Consider the following 18,195-nt stretch of genomic DNA (forward strand, 5'->3'; position numbering starts at 1 on the left):
GATTATTTTCATTCTGAATTGTTTATAGCAGTAATTTTTAAACTTTGCCAAGTTTCATGGAAGACATGCTCAGTTATTAGTTTTTTCAATCATGAGACGTTGCTATTTCAAGATCTCTTCTTCTCAGCTGCTTTTCTGTGACACATCGACCTGTTAGCCAACACTCCTAATTTCAGATCTCTTATCCAGCCTTTAACAACTGGGAACTTTAAATCACTGTGCATTTCATTATGAAATATGGACATTCATAAATAATCTGTGGTCAAGATTAGAAATAATGGATATAAATTATGTAACTCAATGCTTTATATACAATGATGCTCAAAAATTGTAACTGTTAATACAGTTACTGAAGTTCTGTGCCCCCAATTATATTCTGATGTCTCATGAAAATTGTCTTTCCTCAACAGAATTGGCACTAGTTGTATCTTATTAGAGCTTGCATGAGAAAACATGGTTCTTATTCCCTTTAATAGTATAATATGAAATTTGGATAATATAAATTTATTTGATAATATAAAACACTAAATCTCTCCATCTGAGCAGTTATTAATTTGGTCAATTGCCAGGCAGTTTCACAGAAAGCGTTACTAAGAAGGTAGCATTTAAGTAAAGACTTGAAAGAGGCAAGGGAGCGAAGCATGCAGTTATTCGGGTGAAGAGTGTTCCAGAATGAGAGGAATAGCAGATGCAAAGTCTATCAGTCAGCATCGTGATGCGTCCAAGGTCAGCAAGGAGGCTGGTGTGGCTGGACTACAGTAAGGACAGAGACTAGTGGGTGATGGGGGCAGCGGGGAGGATAGATCCAGTGGATCATTGTAATCGCTTCGACTCATGGATATAGGAAGCTTTTAGAGGGCTTCAAACAGTAGTGACATGATCTGATTTAAAAACTTAACAGTATCAGTTTGGCTGCTACATAGAGAGGAGACTGAAGTGAGTAATGGGCAGAAACAAAGTTTGGAGGATGTTACAGTAATTCAAGATAAGGATGGTGATGTTTTAGACAAGATTGTAGAGTTAAGGTTGTGAGGCGAAGTTAGATTTGGAATATATATTTCAATCAGAGCTGCCAAGATTTGCTAATGATTGGATGCGGGGTATCTGGAAAACAGAAGAGTCGGACGTGACTCACGTTATATTGTGATAGACATTTTTCCTGAGAAGTGTGATATTTTATTTTGCATCGTATTCCTCAACCCCTAGCACAGTGTGTGACACGTGACTAGGCACTAAGTAAATTGGTTGAGTGAATGAATTTAAAAAGTCAAGAACTTTTTTTAAATGAGGAAATTTTCTTTTTACTTTTTTTTGTTAAAAACAACTTCTAAATATTGAACACAAATGGACTCCTCTGCACTTTATCCCTGTATTTATTTAGTAGTTATAGTTTTTGCCACTATAACTGCTTTCTTGTTTTTTAGCTTGTTTTCTGAATCTTAACGTTTTTCTTTCTTAGACACTAGTAGTAGTCAGCCAAAGCCTTTCAGACGAGTAAGACTTCAGACAACATTGAGACAAGGTGTCCGTGGTCGCCAGTTTAACAGACAGAGAGGTAAATTTGTAACATGTTGACTACATGATAGGAGGTGGGATGATAATAGAAAAACTTTTCTAATCCTTAAGCTTCCATCTTCTATCTAGTTTTTTTTTTTTTTTTAATTCAAGGGTCGGTTAAATAATTATACATTGAGCGTGTGAGACATTTGCTAATCTAATCTGTAAGCTTCTTGCAGACAGATAGGTAGATATATATTAAATATATTTATGTTTATTCATTTTTTTCCTTGAATTCAAAGTAAGATTTAGAAGAGCAAAAGTGTTTGAGTGTTATGTAGTCATTTGTTGTTACATGTCTGCCTATTGTTACACTTTTTATACAACAGAATAAAGCTTTGTGACTTTAGCTAGTAAAAAAAAAGGAAAATTTTAATAACTCCGTGTTTTCTAATGTAACTATTAGAGATTGCATTCATGTCCTGAAGACAGTAATTGTAATGATTTCCATTGAAGGTGGGAAATATTTAAGTTTTTCAAAACAATTTTTATAAAGAACTAGAGTAAGTGAATACTCAGGTTTTGACCTAACTTCTTAAAAGGTTCATTCCGTTTGATTCTGTTTTTTTTTTTCCTTCCAGGTGTGAGCCATGCAATGGGAGGGAGAGGAGGAATAAATAGAGGAAATATTAATTAAGTGTTCTGTAAAACTAGAATAACTGTGAATAAGACTGTCAAATCTGTTTTAGTGCCGTAATTGTCGAGTTTAAAAACATTTTTGTATTTAAATTGGTATGCTTGTCTCAACATTCTTTATTAATAAAATGTATTTCAGTGTCAACAATTGTTATTCTTTTCTTCATTTTCATAAGTTGACTCTTCTTTTGCCCATCAGTCTAAGGACAGTTGTACCAGACTTTGGATAAGGTCTGCCCAGAACGCGTAGTAATGGCTCTTGCTGTTCTACTAGGCACATCAACGTTGTAGTATTGATCTAAATAGAAGAGAAATCATTTTTTTTATTAAAAAGAAAACAAAACACTTGAATTTAAAAATAGATTATGTTGATTTTATACTCAAAGGCTGTGTTTATTATTTTATTATCAAAAATGTTTATAATTAATTTGAACTTTCTGACAAAAAGAAAACCAATTGCCTTGACAGATTAACATTTCACTACCTTTTAGTAAAATTAGGTGTAACTCTTTTTCAAAGTAAGAATTTGAGAAAACTAAGTTATTTTTAAAAATAATAATTCACTTGGGTTTTATCCTTTTAAAAAATTATAATGTCATTTATATAAGCACAATAATTTGGATTTCTGGATTTTTCAAAGAAGTGTCTTAGGTAATATAATTTGATTAATAAAATTAGTTTCTCAGGAACTTCTTTCTGATCTCATATGGTCTGTGTAATGATGCAAATCCATGTAACTATGGCAAACAAGGTGATAGAAGTAAAATAATATTTTCAGTAGCAGTTTTACTCAATAATTGGATTTTTTATTATAATAGGCTTTCATGAAGGATAAGACAGAATTCAATTAAAATCCTTTCAATTTAATGTGAAAGTAAAGTGAAAATTTAAACTTCACCTTCTTTAGAACAATTAGAATAAGTATTAGAGTTCAACTTCTCCCCTCCAGTCATCATTGAACACTTGGTGTTTTTGTTTTGATTATATTTATATTTCAGGGATTAGGTCACACCTTCGGGAAGCTGTTAAGATTTTACTGAACTTACCCTTAGAGAAGGCATAATAATCGTAGCCATCGGGTTTTCTGAGGTTGGGCAGAGCTATAGCTGAAGTAACCACCCTCGGAAGTCCTCTCCACAGTGAACTCACTTTAACTTCGTTATGGAGGAAACCTGTAGAAGGCACTTTTTAAAGGTATCAGACTGGAAGGCAATGTACCTTATCGGGAAGAGCAGCTACTGAGTCAGACAGACTGGGCCTTAATCCCAGGTTAGTCGCTTGGTAGCTCTGACACCCTGGGTGTGATTTAACTTCGGCACCTCAGTTTTTGCCCTGTCTGACCTGCGGTGACTACCTACCTTTAATCACTACTTTGCGGATTATAGACTTGTAAATCATGTTCTTGGTAAGAGATACTTAATAAATGGTATTTATTATAATTAACAACATTCAAACTGCATTCCTTACCCGCAAAGAGAAAGAAAAGACCTTCGATCATTTACTGAGGCAAATTGATGTTTTGTGTCATAAGCTTAAAGGATTAGGGCTATTTGGTGATTATATTTAATAAGCCTTACATTATAAGAAACTATTATATCTACTCGAGGTATAAGAATTTTTAACAGTAAAAAACGTTACCTTTGTCTTGATAGAGGACTCTGACGGGCTTGTATTGAATTCTGATAGCCTGAACTTGTGCAGGTCCGATGGCCCGCTCGAAGCGCCGGCGCCTCACCTGTGTTACCTCTCCATACACTGGGTAGTTGATGGCGGGCCTTCTTCCAGTGCATTTTCTGGTGGGTTCCTGCTTATAAGTATACTGCTGAATTCTGCCACCTGTTGCATATTAGAAAATCACATAGAATACGAAAATTAATTTTAATCCCCCCAAAAAAGATGGAAAGCTTTTACAAGGTGGAGGGGGAAAGGTTTTTCATAAAGCATGTCTAGACATTAATAATGGCTATTTAGTCAAGGGTGTTCTAAAAGTAATTACTAAATCTTGAAATGCTTGTTGAATGAATAAAGCCAACAAGTTGCAGTTATATGTTTAACTTTGAAAGTAAATGATGACATTTTTGATGTCAATGCAAAAAACAGGCAAAGCTGCTATTTGCATGTTGAGATCGAAATACTTTTTACTGCCCTCAATTTTTTTTTATTGAAAATATTTGACTTCAGCCATTAAAGATGTATTTTGACAGTAAACTCAGTAGTAAATGGAAATATTGAATAAAATTTCCCTGGCAAAATCAATTCTTGAAAGTTTTGAAATTTTGTCAATTATGTAACATACCTCTCTTGAAAAAATACACAGATTCAGGTCTGTCCTTATATTTAGCTATTGAGAGAGCTGCCACTATTTTTCCATTTAATCCTCCAAATCCTTTTACAATTTGTTTAGGATACCCTGGATCTTGTCTATCATTGGTGAACCGCCAGTACTGAGAATCCTGATAATTTAAAAGAGGAAATGATGTTAACAGCTTTGTGGAAAAATAAGGTTATGAATTCTTTCTTAGATTTAAGCGTAAGGAGAACATTTTAGCTTAAGTATTTGATTAAGTTGACCATTAAAGTTACCAAATTGTTAACCTTTATTGAATTTTGATGATAGAACAGTTCATTAAAATAAGAAACCCTGCTGAGTAGAGATTAAGCTGATTAATGTTTTTGTAATAAAGAATGAATGTTTGCTGATTTCTCTCACAAAGATTTTTTTTTTTTCTTACCTTAAAAAAGAAAGTTTTCCCTTCACAGTTGCACCTGGTGAAAACAGTATCAATAGGGGAAGGGATACCCCAAACGTCAGTAATTCTGCGAGGTGGAGATGGTGGACTGAATGGATTTAGCATCCAGAAATAATGACCTAAAATTGAAAGTGATCAGCCAGTAAACTGAATGAATACCAAAACCTATCCTAAAAGAAACCAAAGTGGAAAAAAAAAATTTAAGTAATTTACCATAAAAACGTTGAATGGGTTGACAAGCATTCTATGACTAGAAATTAATGAGAACTATACTGGTACAGAAGGTACTATTTGAATATTTCTGAGAGTGGATATTTCTCAAGTCTGAAATTTAGCATAACCTTTGAAATATTTTAGTATTCCAGTTTCTCTAAAGAACATGCTGACTTTGTAAATTATACAGAGTCACATTTCTCTTCAGTTTTTTATCTTTCAGAATTAAGGAGTCATAGTTAAGTGACCCCTAAAATCTCTATAGCCTTACTGTACAAATCTGTGATTTACTTCCTTTAGGATTTAATCTAAATGTAATTTAAGAGGACTGGACTAGCAGTCAGTACGGCAGAGAATTAACACGTAATAACTGTTACTCTTCCACAGAGTGTAACACTTGAACTCATCACAATCATGATGTTATTTTCAAATAAAATAGAGCAGGGAAAACAAATCCTGTTGTAATTTCACATGATATGAAAATAAAATTCGAACTACCTTTTAATTCCTGAAGGTAGGAAAAATCAGTATCAGTTCAAACGCTTTTATTTTTGTTTGTTACTTTAATATGTCTAAGTCTGTTATTCCAGTGTTTTGGTAATTACTCAGGTTCTCATAATATTGTGTGAGGTAAGTTTGTCAATCAGGTTCCCCTCGAGAAAGCTCAACCCAAACTACCATCTCCTATGGCTTTGGTTCTCATAAATGCCAAGAACAAAATGATGAGCAGAAGAAGAAACATGCGCATTGCTCACCTCGAAATGCGACTAATGTCCCATTGCGCAAAGTAGTCAGTCCATCTAACGGCTTACCGTTGCATATATTAGTCTCGTCTAAAACATTAACAAAAAATTAAGTCAGTACAAAACAAAATGAGAAAAGTGTTTATGTTCTTTGCATATCCTCCCGCAGGGTTCTATTTCCTCTGACAACTTTCCTAAGCTCTTGAAGGGTGTATAGTTTGAGGTGCAGGTGTCTCAGAGGTGAAAGAAGAGAGATCATAATTGTTTTATTTGAAGGTGATATTTTAAAATTATATAAAAATAAATGATGAATTGGAATGGGCCAGGTTACCTGGTCTGCATGTAAATTAGACAATTATTGGATGTTTGATCTCAGTATGAAATTCTCTTTTTCAGTTCTGATTGCCCTTTAGAATTGATTTGGAAAAGAAATACCTCAGATTTTTACATTGCATTGTGCTTTCTTTTAAGGATAAACTCTCAACTGAGTATTTTTGACATTCTGCACACTGGCTCTGCTTGCAGACAGAGATGCACTAAATTCCTAACAATCATTCAGCTTACGTACAGAGAAGCCATAAAACTTCACAAGTTACCAAGTTCAAGGTTCTAGATAATATATATATATATATATATCTCAACAGAGTGATACTAAATCAGGGCATTCTGTTTCTGGTAGATTTAACTTAACATTACCAGTTTAAAAAATGAAAGCAACTGATTCTCTTTACCCGAAAGCATGGGGTTGAAGTCCATGCCTTGACTGGGTCCTCTCACAATGAAATCACTGCCCGGAATAACTATGGGAGTTAACACATGGGGCCTGAGAATTATGGGAGGCTCTTCTCCTTCATCTGCATCTTCACCTTCATTCTTCGGATTTTCTTCAACTGTCTCTGAGTTAGGAGCTTGGTTAGGGCCGGTGGTGATTTGCAGTATGCCCTCCCCTGAAGGGGCAGAGTTCGGTGTAGGCACTGTCGACGAAGTCATCTTCGGGGGACTTGGCGTAGGCTTTGGTTGTCTCACTTCAGGTGTAGTGTTTGGCTTTTTGGTAGAAGTGAGTATTTGGGGTGCTTCAGTTGGGTTTGGGAGGTCAGTAGTTGTCACTTTAGAATTAGTAGCTGTATCTTTTGCTGTAGCTGTCGTTACTTCAGATGTATCCATGGTCTCTTCGGTTGTGGTAGTTGTCTTTTTTGTTGCAGTCATTACTTTGGGTGCGACAGTTGTTTCCTTATGAGCAACTTCGGATGATGTGGTGGAATCCTTGGCTGTGGTAGACATTGCCTGCACGGTTGTACTTGTCATTTTGGATTCAGTGGTTTTTTCTTCTGTCGGGGTTGCTGTCTCTTTTGTTGTACTCTCAGATGCAGTGGTTGTAATTTTAGTTGTGGTGTGTGTGCTTTTTTCTGTTGTCTTATCCTTAGCTGTGGTAGTCATTGCAGGCTTGGTCACTTCAGAAGTGATTGTAGTCTTGGTTGTAGATACAGCAAGCTCCTTGGGACTGTTTTCAAGAGCCTTTGGTGTGGGTTTCGCAGGAAACTCGGGTGTTGATGCATCAGGGTTCTTGGTTGGAATGGGAGGCTCCATGGTGGTAGCTGGAGTAGAGGCCTCTGAAGTGGTTGGAACAGGTGTCTCAGGAGAAGTTGGAGTGGGGTCCTTGGGAGTGGTGGGCGCTGGCTCTTTGGGAGTGGTGGGCGCTGGCTCCTTGGGAGTGGTGGGCGCAGGCTCCTTGGGAGTGGTGGGCGCAGGCTCCTTGGGAGTGGTGGGCGCAGGCTCCTTGGGAGTGGTGGGCGCAGGCCCCTTGGTGGTGGTGGGCGCAGGCCCCTTGGTGGTGGTGGGAGCAGGCCCCTTGGTGGTGGTGGGAGCAGGCCCCTTGGTGGTGGTGGGAGCAGGCCCCTTGGTGGTGGTGGGAGCAGGCCCCTTGGTGGTGGTGGGAACAGGCTCTTTGGGGGTAGTGGGCGCAGGCCCCTTAGTGGTGGTGGGAGCAGACTTCGGAGGGGTGGTGGGAGCAGTTGTAGTTTCAGCTTCAGATGTAGACTTGGCAGGACCTTCGGATGTGGCAGTTGTTTTCTCTGCACTTCGTGTCTCTTTAGCTGAAATGGTCTTCTCTGTTGCACTAGCCGAAGTCTGTTTCTTTGTTACAGAAGTCTCTTTAGTTTCAACCGTTGTCTCTTTATTGACTGTCGAAGTTGTCTCTTTGGTTGTTTCAGATTTAGATGGAAGACTGGGTTTAGAATTTGTTGTTGTTACTGTTGTCGTGGTCTCAGAAGTTGTGGTAACCTTATTGCTTTGGGTGGTAGGACTGTCAGGAGTTGGGGTGATCTTGACATCGCCAGTGTCCTGTCCACTTCCATCTTCATCTACAACTGCTGGTTCTGGGGTAGGTTTTTTTTTAGGAGTTTGTTTCTTCTTGTTATCGTTTACTAAAGAAAAAAATACATCTTTTATTTGGGGGTAGTTTTTTTTTTTTCTTTAATAGTGACAAAGATCTCATTCTTATTGACTAGCTGTATGTCTCTAGACAGGTTGCTAACCTCTAATATGTCTATTAATTTATTGTAAAATGTTAAATACACTATCTTATTGGGATATTTCAGGGAATGATAGAGATAAGGGATGAAAAGCATGAGTAAAACTCTATACAATTAATATATGGAAACAAGTGGCAAATTTGAAATTACCGACATGATCAATCACACCAATTCATCTCTTTATTAAAGCTCTTTGCTTTTCACTTTTTCCACTCTTGTACCACATTGCTCAGTGCCCCTTCCTTCCTCCTGGAAACCTGGTTCCAACACCCTGTTGCTTCACTGCACCAACTGCCTGAGAGGCCTCTAAAACTACATCCAAGGAATCTGCTCCAGTCCCCCCCGTAGCCCCTGCTGAGCCCTGTTTCCATACACACGGCTGTTAGCTGTTCTTTTTTCTCTGCCCAGACCCAAGAGATGGAAGAGATTAGGATGCCATGGCAGCAAAAAGACCCTATTTAACAGGACTTCGCACAGCAGCTACCCCATAGGTAAACTACAGAGCCCAAGGGGTGCATCACTGAGATGGGTTCTACGTAGCAAATGTGTATTGCAATTGTATTGTGCGCAAGATTTTCTGGATGACTCAAAGATTAAATATCTGGCTATTCAGCTAGAGAGCAGACTTCAGGGAAAATCATAACCGCCCAGGAGATAGAGTTCTTTAAAAGCAGTATCCCAAATCCAGTATTTCCTGGGGAAAGAAAATATAGTTTAGAATTTCAGGAAATAATAAAAAGCAGAACAAAGGGAACCTCTTTTTAGGAGGTAATAGCCTATCTGTAATAAATTCACTATTACAGAAAAATCAGCCAGATACATAATTAGGAAAATAATAAAGAGGTTCTGTAAGATGTGAATAATCTTGCCTTTCTCAGAGAGGTATATATGAGCATTTAATGAACTAACATTTAAAACAGCATGTAAAGCAGTATATGATTGTAAATAAAATAAAAGAAATCTGGAGAAGGAAAAATGAAAACACAAGGAAGATAGAGGAAGAAGAAAGAAATGTTATATTGGGTAGCAAGAACTGAAATAGAAAACCATAAATAATCATCTTTGGCGCCATCTTGTGGTTCCACAGTCGCTGCTATGGCATCTTACATCCTTTGCTTTAAAGAGTGGTTTCTTAGCTGCTTGGCACTAATTTCCTATAGGAAGTTTTCATTGGTATCTTCTAAAATAATTTTTATGAAGTTATATAACCCCTCAAATATTGAAATGTCCTCAAATCATGCTACCAACACTCATTACTTTTAGATAATTATTGTTAACATGGCATTGATATAGTCTTTGATCTTTATCAATGCTCAAACCTTTGGGTTTCTTCTTTAATTCTCTATTAGCAGCTGAATTTTTGGAAGACTTGAATTTCCGAATAGTTGAAGAGGAAGAGGAAGAGGAGGAAGACTCTTGATTTTCAGAAACTGAATGTTCTATAAATCAAATAAAAAGTTTGATCACACCAATTGTGATTTAAAGCAAAAAAAGAACTGCCAGTCCAAATACAACAAGAAATGCTACTTATTGGTCTAAAAATGTCTGTGTTCTGCTTTACTTTATCAGTAATATGATCAACTGTTCCTCTAATTTGTCAGTTAAAAGCAAGTCATCTGAGCTTATCACAGATACTAACAATATATATAACTTCCTCTCGACTTTCCCATATCTTATATAATCTAATTATTCTGTAAAAAAGATCATTTTTTTTCTTACATTAAGACTTCTGATTATTTTAATCTAGACCCCCATACTGGTTTCAGTAAATAAGGAAAGTAAATATCTGAGGGTTTATACCTTGGCTTTAACTTTGACTTAAAACAAGTAAACAGAAAGTATAATGAGACTTTAATGACTCATAAGATTACCCTGTTCTATGAAGAGTCTTATAAAAGCAATCCACCTACAGTTTATTTCATCTCAGAAAACTCCTTCTGTTAAATCTGTCATCTTCCTACCTTCCATTATTTCCTCTGATTCTACAACTTTCTTAGTCTTCTTCTTGTTTGTTGATTTGGGTGAACGTTTGGTTGTTGATTTGGGTGAACGTTTGGTTGTTGATTTGATGACCTGAGAAGCATCTGCAGGCGGAGGTGCGGTCTTTGAAGATGGTGGTGATGTGGGGTTATGCACTGAGTCCAAGCAAGACAGGTCAGTTAACATCTTGTTTATATTCATCAGCAACTCTAACTGTGAAAGGCATGGATGCATCTGGCTTCAAGAATAGATGCTGGTGAAAACCAGTGCAGGCAGACTGTAGTCCAACACTAATTACTAGATGCATTGCTATAGAATATTGGTTCTCAAATGACTATAAGTGATGACATGGAGCAAAGGCTCAGGCATCAGAAGACCTGAATTCTAGTCCTAGGCCTGCAAGGCTATATCTACCATTGTGACCCATTTTGAACTTTGTTTTCTTGTCTGCAAACTGAGATGTTTATTCTAGATGACTTCTAGAGGTATTTGCCTGTCTAAAAAATACTTTATAAAATCCATCCCTTATGCTTGCTTTCTGTGATGATAAAAATAATTACTGCATGTGGATGATAGGTATTTGTGCTCTCGAGAAGAGAAATATGATAATTAACATTTTTCATGTTCATACTCATTTAAATCAAATGATGCCAATTTTCCTTTCATTTTTTTAATTATAGAAGTTCTACATTTTATACCTTCCCATTATGTTTTTCTCAAAATTTGTCGCCCTTTTCCAAGTTTAACAACTATTTATGGTTTGATGTGTATCTTCTAAATGTTTTATCTCTCCCTTCTCCCTCCTCTTTTCATATCCAGAAGAGAAAATACGGGACATATTTCGGACATTAGGAACCAGAAGAAAAAGAGAGGGATTTCTGCAAGATTAGGAAGCAGAGAATAGTGGGGACACGCTGGGTAGTGGGGACTTGTGATAAATCCTGCTGCTTTTAGCAAGCATCCCCTCAAACTCCATTGCTGCAGTCTCCATGAACTGACGTACATCTCCCTCCTACTCCTACCCAACAAAAACACCAAGTACCTCAATTTGAGAAACAGTTCTGCCACATATCAGCCAGTGACCTTGAGCAAAACTCTTAACCTCTTAGACTGTTTTCTCAGCCACATTCATAGCTATGATCCTTTCAATTCCTGAAATGTCATGACGTTGAGATATATAGATGCCTACAGCCAGTATCCATAGCAATCTTGAAATAACTGAGTGGTTAGTTGCAAGATAGTTTGGTTGTCATTTTTTTTAAATGAAGTATTGAAGCTCTAGGTAGTTCCTTTCTTTTCAGTTGGGACCCTGACTGATCATCTCCGTGAATTCTGTAAATGAAGCACTACCTTCATTTTTTTTCATTGAGTTCTACATAAACCTCAGGCAATCTTTATAGCATAAAGCGCTGTCTTTACGAACAGGTTCTCTCAATGCTTCAGCATTCTCTACCCATTCTCCCTCCCCATCCATCCTCTGCCCAAAATAAATTCTTATTTTCTGTCACACGGCCAAAACAATTATCAGGGCAATGAGTAAATATGCAGCAGTCATCACGGGTCTTTTGAAAGCTGTGGGAATTTTGTGCTCTGAGTTTTGATTATAAGGGTGTTGTCTCCTTTCGTTTTAGAACGTTTTCCAATAAAAATATTGAACAGTTAAGAAATGTCCCTCAGCTGTGCCGATTAACAGTTTTCCACCCCATTTCCCGAACTGTTTGAAAGAAGCAGGAAGTGCAGCCTTGTTTAAATAAAATGATAAGATTATGCAAGCATTGCTTGTTTTCACTTTTATCTTCCTAAATATTCTTGTTTTAAGAAAGTAGGATTTCAGAATGAACATTTGGTAAAAAAAAAAAAACAAAACAAACAAAAACATTATCAAAGTATCTTTTTTAAATCTGTTTTTTGTAAAATTGAGAGGGTTTTATTATACTCTCGGAGTACTCCTTGGAAACCTACAACCAGAGAAGATTTTAAAAGTGGGACAGTCCCTTTTTATTGACTCTGTCATGCACAGGCACTCAGCGAGACCATGGAGGTGACTGTCAAGACAGGAAGAGACATAAAACAGACAGTTAACAACTTCTCTGTAGGTTCGCCTGTAAATTTAGTGTCTTTACCTAACTCATAAATTTACTAGAGAAGCTGAAAGTGTTGATTCTCTCAATTATACACTCAAAAACATTAAAGGCAGCTCAAAGGACAGTTGACTTGGTGGCATCAGCACCATTCGGGTGAGACAAGAAATCATCAAGGGAGTCGGTTACTGTTGATTTAGCCTGAAATTGAACCACACCTGAAGAAAAAAAGCATATACACTCGAGCCCCCGTCCTCTCTGTTACTTAACCAGTGACCTCTAGTGCTCCCAGAGCCTGGCCAAGCCAGGGAGCGCTGTCGGAAGAGGCTTTCCTTCTTTAATTCATCTTGGAGAAACAAAATTAATACGAAACAGCTCGCCTGTTAGTAAAATCACGGCCTTAGATGGACTGCGCGTTAGACATTATTCGCGGAGCTAAGACAGGTGCACAGATCCGGCTGCGCCGAGAAGCGCCGACCGGTACTGTGATTGATGCTTACCTTTTGCACAGAAATCCTCATAATCTGAACAGCACTTGCCGTACTTCATACATTGTGCGTCACAGTCACACTCCCGCCCTCTTGCAAAGGACTCGAAGCAGCGGCCTTTACAGGAAAGCTCTACCCAGAGCGAAACAAAACATGACGGATTATTGATGAGGCACCCGCTCCCGTGGATGGAGCGCCATTTCCCACCTTCTTGCTGACTTGAGCTCCGAAAGTGCCTTTCTAAGTCCCTTATTTGGAACTTGGAAAATGGACGGTTTCCCAAGCAGAGACAGCCCAAGTCAAGAAAGAAATATGGTGACTTAGGGAAACCTTCCTTGCGCTTCGATGCTCCAAGAGACACCCCAACGCTGCCTGAGTCCTTTACGTGTATGGACAATGGAAAACTGGGAAATGTCTCCATAGTAAACTGCCCTTCCTAAGGAAACCCTCCATCCTCTCCTTCTCACACCACTGCTTCGTAATGGGTTTTTGTTAATTTAACATTCAGATCCTACAGCAATATATTCCAAGGAGCTGGCTTAATATAAACGGGTCACCGTTTTGGCAGAGACTTTTGTTATGACAAACTGGGCAAGGTGTGGAGTTGAAAGATTTTAGCCTAATCCAAGGCATGGACTATGTAAGGGAGGCCTGCTTATTTTTTTAAAAAAGCCTTGGTTAGAGGCACAGGGGCTCCACTGAGGCCTGTTTGAAATAATTACCTTATACAACACATAATACTGTACAACAATATGCTTATCGACTATATGCAAATTCTAAAGCGATTGTAACATAAACGATTTTAATTATAATTTTCATAAATTGAATATAAAGCGGTTCTGTGTTAACATCAAAATGGCCCAAAATATGTTTTCAAGAGAAATACTACTCATAATTTAAAATTCAGATCCTTCATTGAAAGGATTAAACACTAATCATTAATCATTTAATCATTATAATCATTAAACACTAATGCTTCATCTTTAAAATGCCTTTTGTCAAGTAATTTAGAAACATGTTAATATAAAAAAACCCACAAAGTCAAGTAGTAAACAAGCGTATTTTATGTCCATGGATTCTTTTGCTGTAACTGTTGAAGGGCCCTATCACTAAATAATTACATCTCCAATTGGTAGTAAATAATTACTCATTACTATTTACCTAATAACTACTGAGTCATAGTGTTAAGTCTATTTAAAATAAGACATTTTACTTGGCACTAGTCAATAACTCTGTGCAAGTGACAGATTTCCAGGCTTCCCTTCCCCCCACCCCCACCCCCAATCACAAGCTTTGACACCACACCTAGGTACAGCACACGCAACATTTATGCAAGTGAAGGGAAAGGCACTTAAACAAAAAGAAGTGAAATAGTGTGAAAACAGCACAGCAGAGGGGATGAGGGAGCTCTCAAGAACAGTGTTGCTTGACAGGACACCAGCTCTCAGGACTTACCCACAGTGCAGACTTTCTTGAAATCAGGGCAGCACTCCATGTAGTGTTGACAGTTATAATCACAGTTGCAGGGGGCATCTCTAGAATACCCTTCCCCACATCTCCCTGCACAGCTTGGTAAATCTAAAATTATACAATATAGTGTAAACATGGCCAAACCACTTTACCGGAAGGGAGGGATCTAACGAGAGGGACAAAGCCACTTGGTGAGAGAGAATTATTTTGTTGATTGGAAAAGGTTGGGAATGATAGTTAGCTGTAGGTTCAGGTGATCTTTGCCTGATCTTTTATGTGACCTCGATCATGCCACTTTATTCTTTACTAGACTGAGAAGATAAATACACTTTTAAAAATCAGGCAAAGTAATAGCTGTGCACTTCTCGGGGAGCGTGGCAGCTACAGCTCTACTGATGCTGCCTCTCAGATGATGGCTAGTTGCCATTATTTGAGCATCTCTGTGCTGGGCACTGAGTCATACGCTATCTCTAAGGCTTATGAAAATGTTGCTAGGAGAGTATGAATAGCTTCTTTTTAGAGTTAAGGAAGCTGAAACATTGAAATTTTAATAACTTGCTCAAGGGCACACAGCTGGTGAATAGACCCAGTATATACGTATTGCAGATCAATCAATACCCGTTAATTATTTGCATTGACTTCGTTCACCCTGACAAGTGTCTTGATTTGCATAATAAATTACATGATCATCTTAAGTTAATAGCCCACCTCGAATTAGAATTCTGATATATCTGATTCTAAAGCCTGAACTTTTTTCTTTTACCCAATCACATGGCCTCTCATTTTTGACGATGAGTTTAAAGTAAGCTGATTATGCTTTACTAGGCTTTCTCTTCCTCTGGTTGGTGGGGATCAGTGGGTTCTTCTTTAAATGTTGGGGGAGTCAGATGCTTACAACTACTGCTAAACGAGTATAGAATAGATTACTCTTGAAATAGCGTCTGGACATGAATATAAAGGTCATGAACAGAGTTATTCTTGGTAAAACAAAACAAAAAAAAACGAGAATAAAAGCATAATTATCTTTGAATATATTTTTTAAATCATTTGGAAAACACCTTGAGAACCTCCCTGAGAGATAACCACAGAAACGTAACAATTGAATCCATCTCTGGAATAGAAATTGACAGGTGCAATGTCTTAAATCCATAGAGGGACTTTGAAACACACTGAAAAAAATCTCAAAATAATGAGTCCAGGAAGGTCAAAGTCTTAATATGCAAATAAAATAGCAAATATTAGGACACCTTTCAGAACTTTTTGCATACATATGTGCACAATACACACAAAATGCATATATAGTGTATGTATATAAATACATATATTATATATAAAGAAAAAAAAGGTGAAGAGGATGAGCAGGCAAGAAAAGCAGACAAGACAACATTAAAAGATTATTCTTTTCCAGTTAGCAGATTTCTGAAATAGGAAATCAAATGTCTTTACAGGAAAAGTTTACTTTCCTATATTATATGTCTGTCCTGCTTTTACCGCTATTAATTTTAACAGCTAACTTTCAATTCATTTATTTAAAGGAAAGTAAAGCCATTTTAGTGAACAATTGATTTTATTTCAAGGGAAAGGTGAGTTAGGAAGTACACCCACTGTTGTGAACCTCGAAATTTTACTATGAGATTGCTGACAAGTCGGGAGACACCACAGTAATCAATCCTCATTCCTTAGCAAATATTTATATTTGCTTTCATGCATTTCCCATCTTTTCTTATCTAAGCGATATTGAAACTATGTCCATGGCAGGGAGTTATCTCTCATGCTCAGGTTCATAAGAATTTTGATTATTTTACTGGAAATGTCTATTTTATAAATGTAATTTCACCATAACAATCATGCACCTAATAAAAAATGACATTCACATCTGTGTAAGTTCGTATCTGGATGAATACTCCTTATAAAAGAGAGCACTTCTAAGGTTAACAAAATGCCATTTGAAACACTGCAGATGTTAATTGTAACATGACATCTATATTTACATCATGCCCAAACAAGTTATTTATCAATAATTTATTTGATGTAAGAGACTAGTTAAATTTCTTTGTAAACATGTAGATAAAAATTATGTTCTATTTAAATACTGTTATTTTGGTTAATCTGATGATATTGTATTGTTCCAGTGATATCTGTATATTTTTAAATTTTTAGAGAACCACGGAGATAAGTACAACAACAATTATTCTATAGGAGAACTCAAAACTTCTTGAAAGATTTCATAATACATGAGAAAAAAAGTGACAATTCCGAAACGCTTACAAATATGTTAATTGTGCTTTACAAAATTTTAAGGTTGTACTACGCATTATACTTAAACAAATATATGATTTTAGAAATCTGTTTCATTTGTTGTCATAAAAGTTGGAACAGAATGATTAGCAATAGTTGTGAAATAAAACTATTTTTGATGATTAAGTTACCTTGAGAAGAAACTTGCTGAATCAAGAAAAGAGAAAGCAACGGCAACAAGTAAATGGGAAGTGTTTTCCACTCCATGCTTGTTTTCAGGTACCGAACTCTCGCTGAAGAAAAAAACAATAGAAGTATGAGAAAAGTACTCTTTAATCTCGCCTCTAACTTATGCTTCTGCTAAAAAGTTTGGGTAACTTTTAAAATGCAATTTAATGATAAAATCATCCCATTCTTGAAACAAGACTTTTTAAAGTAATTAGCTTTAATTCTATAATAAATATTTGATCATTAGATTAAATCTTATGCAGACAAAATAATCAAGTCGCCATTTCACTCATGTTACTGATGATTTTAAAACTTTAGAATTCCCCGGAATAGAACGCCGACTTATCTTAAAACTCTATTCACATTAAAACATGTACTTACAATATAAGGTTTAAGTCCTATCTTGGGGAAAAAATAACCAGCTTCAGTAAAATCTAATTTAATAAACACAGGAGTTACTGTTCCAACTTTCCCTTAACTATCAATATAAATTTATAAGCTTCCAACAGGTGTATTGCATTAATGTGATATTTTTTCAAACCTTTTCAGCTACTATCCTTATAAATCGTTTTCAAATACCTTTAATAAAGTTTATCCCTATTGAAATGAAAACACATTTAATTCCACGAAGCAAGTTAACTTTGACACTTACCCGTAAAATGATAGATGAATTTCTCCAAAGTCCTGGAAGTCTTATATATCAGTGCAAACACATTGGGATGAACCAATTAGTCCAAAGGTTAGACAAAAATCAACAGTGTTGTCACCGAGATCAAACTTTCCTCATTTATTGGAAGGGAGCCCAGACGACTAGACTTAGGCAACATCTGGAAAACACTTCCATTAAGAAAAATGACTACTACAAAATAAATTTAGATTTATTGGCCCAAATACACTTCTAATTTCTAAGTGAAGTGAACAAATTGTTCTGAGATGGGAAATCACACTGGCAGGCTTTGACTTGTGTATCGAGGCAGCAACCTTAAAATGTCAAATCCTGGTATCATTTCTTTTTTTTTTCCTCCAGTTAATCTAGCAAAGAGTGGTTTTGCAATTTATCCAGTGTTCGTTTGTGACATATATTTTCTGAACTTCCACTATTAAATCAAATGTACATTTCTTTTCTTGAGTATATTTATTTTCATGGAGCACAGAATATCTGTACAGAAATGACCTATAGGTGGGTGATATACACTGGATTTTCTAGGATTCTTTACCATGTAAAAACCTGCTTAAAAATTGTATTGCTGTCTCCTTTAGTTCCTTTATTTAAGCCCAGT

General features: G+C 36.7%; 2 protein-coding genes across 3 annotated transcripts in view; one reads left to right on the plus strand and one right to left on the minus strand.

Annotated features, from left to right (window-relative positions):
- TPR (translocated promoter region, nuclear basket protein) overlaps nucleotides 1–2,335 on the plus strand; it is a 60,740-nt gene extending 58,405 nt beyond the window's left edge. The window contains exons 49-50 of the mRNA XM_023533190.1: nucleotides 1,460–1,555; nucleotides 2,139–2,335. Coding sequence (XP_023388958.1) covers nucleotides 1,460–1,555; nucleotides 2,139–2,194 — 152 coding nt within the window. The 3' untranslated portion in view covers nucleotides 2,195–2,335. The remainder of the gene's footprint in view (nucleotides 1–1,459; nucleotides 1,556–2,138) is intronic.
- Nucleotides 2,336–2,370: 35 nt separating this feature from the next.
- PRG4 (proteoglycan 4) lies at nucleotides 2,371–16,969 on the minus strand. Of its 2 annotated transcripts, XM_023533238.1 has the most exons (12): nucleotides 16,879–16,969; nucleotides 14,435–14,557; nucleotides 12,992–13,111; nucleotides 10,392–10,565; nucleotides 9,750–9,869; nucleotides 6,631–8,322; nucleotides 5,912–5,989; nucleotides 4,926–5,062; nucleotides 4,490–4,646; nucleotides 3,832–4,029; nucleotides 3,240–3,365; nucleotides 2,371–2,491 (listed from the first exon to the last, which is right to left on the minus strand). In XM_023533238.1, exons 1-12 carry the CDS (start codon nucleotides 16,952–16,954, stop codon nucleotides 2,394–2,396), a joined length of 3,099 nt encoding a protein of 1,032 aa, XP_023389006.1. In that variant the 5' UTR covers nucleotides 16,955–16,969; the 3' UTR covers nucleotides 2,371–2,393. The 2 variants fall into 2 exon arrangements, with proteins under 2 accessions (XP_023389006.1, XP_023389005.1); XM_023533237.1 differs by lacking the exons at nucleotides 9,750–9,869; nucleotides 10,392–10,565; nucleotides 14,435–14,557; nucleotides 16,879–16,969 and having other exon boundaries at nucleotides 12,992–13,608.
- Nucleotides 16,970–18,195: the final 1,226 nt, after the last annotated feature.

The sequence above is a fragment of the Pteropus vampyrus genome, unplaced genomic scaffold (genome assembly GCF_000151845.1).
Source record: "Pteropus vampyrus isolate Shadow unplaced genomic scaffold, Pvam_2.0 Scaffold98, whole genome shotgun sequence".
Classification (NCBI taxonomy): Eukaryota; Metazoa; Chordata; class Mammalia; order Chiroptera; family Pteropodidae; genus Pteropus; species Pteropus vampyrus.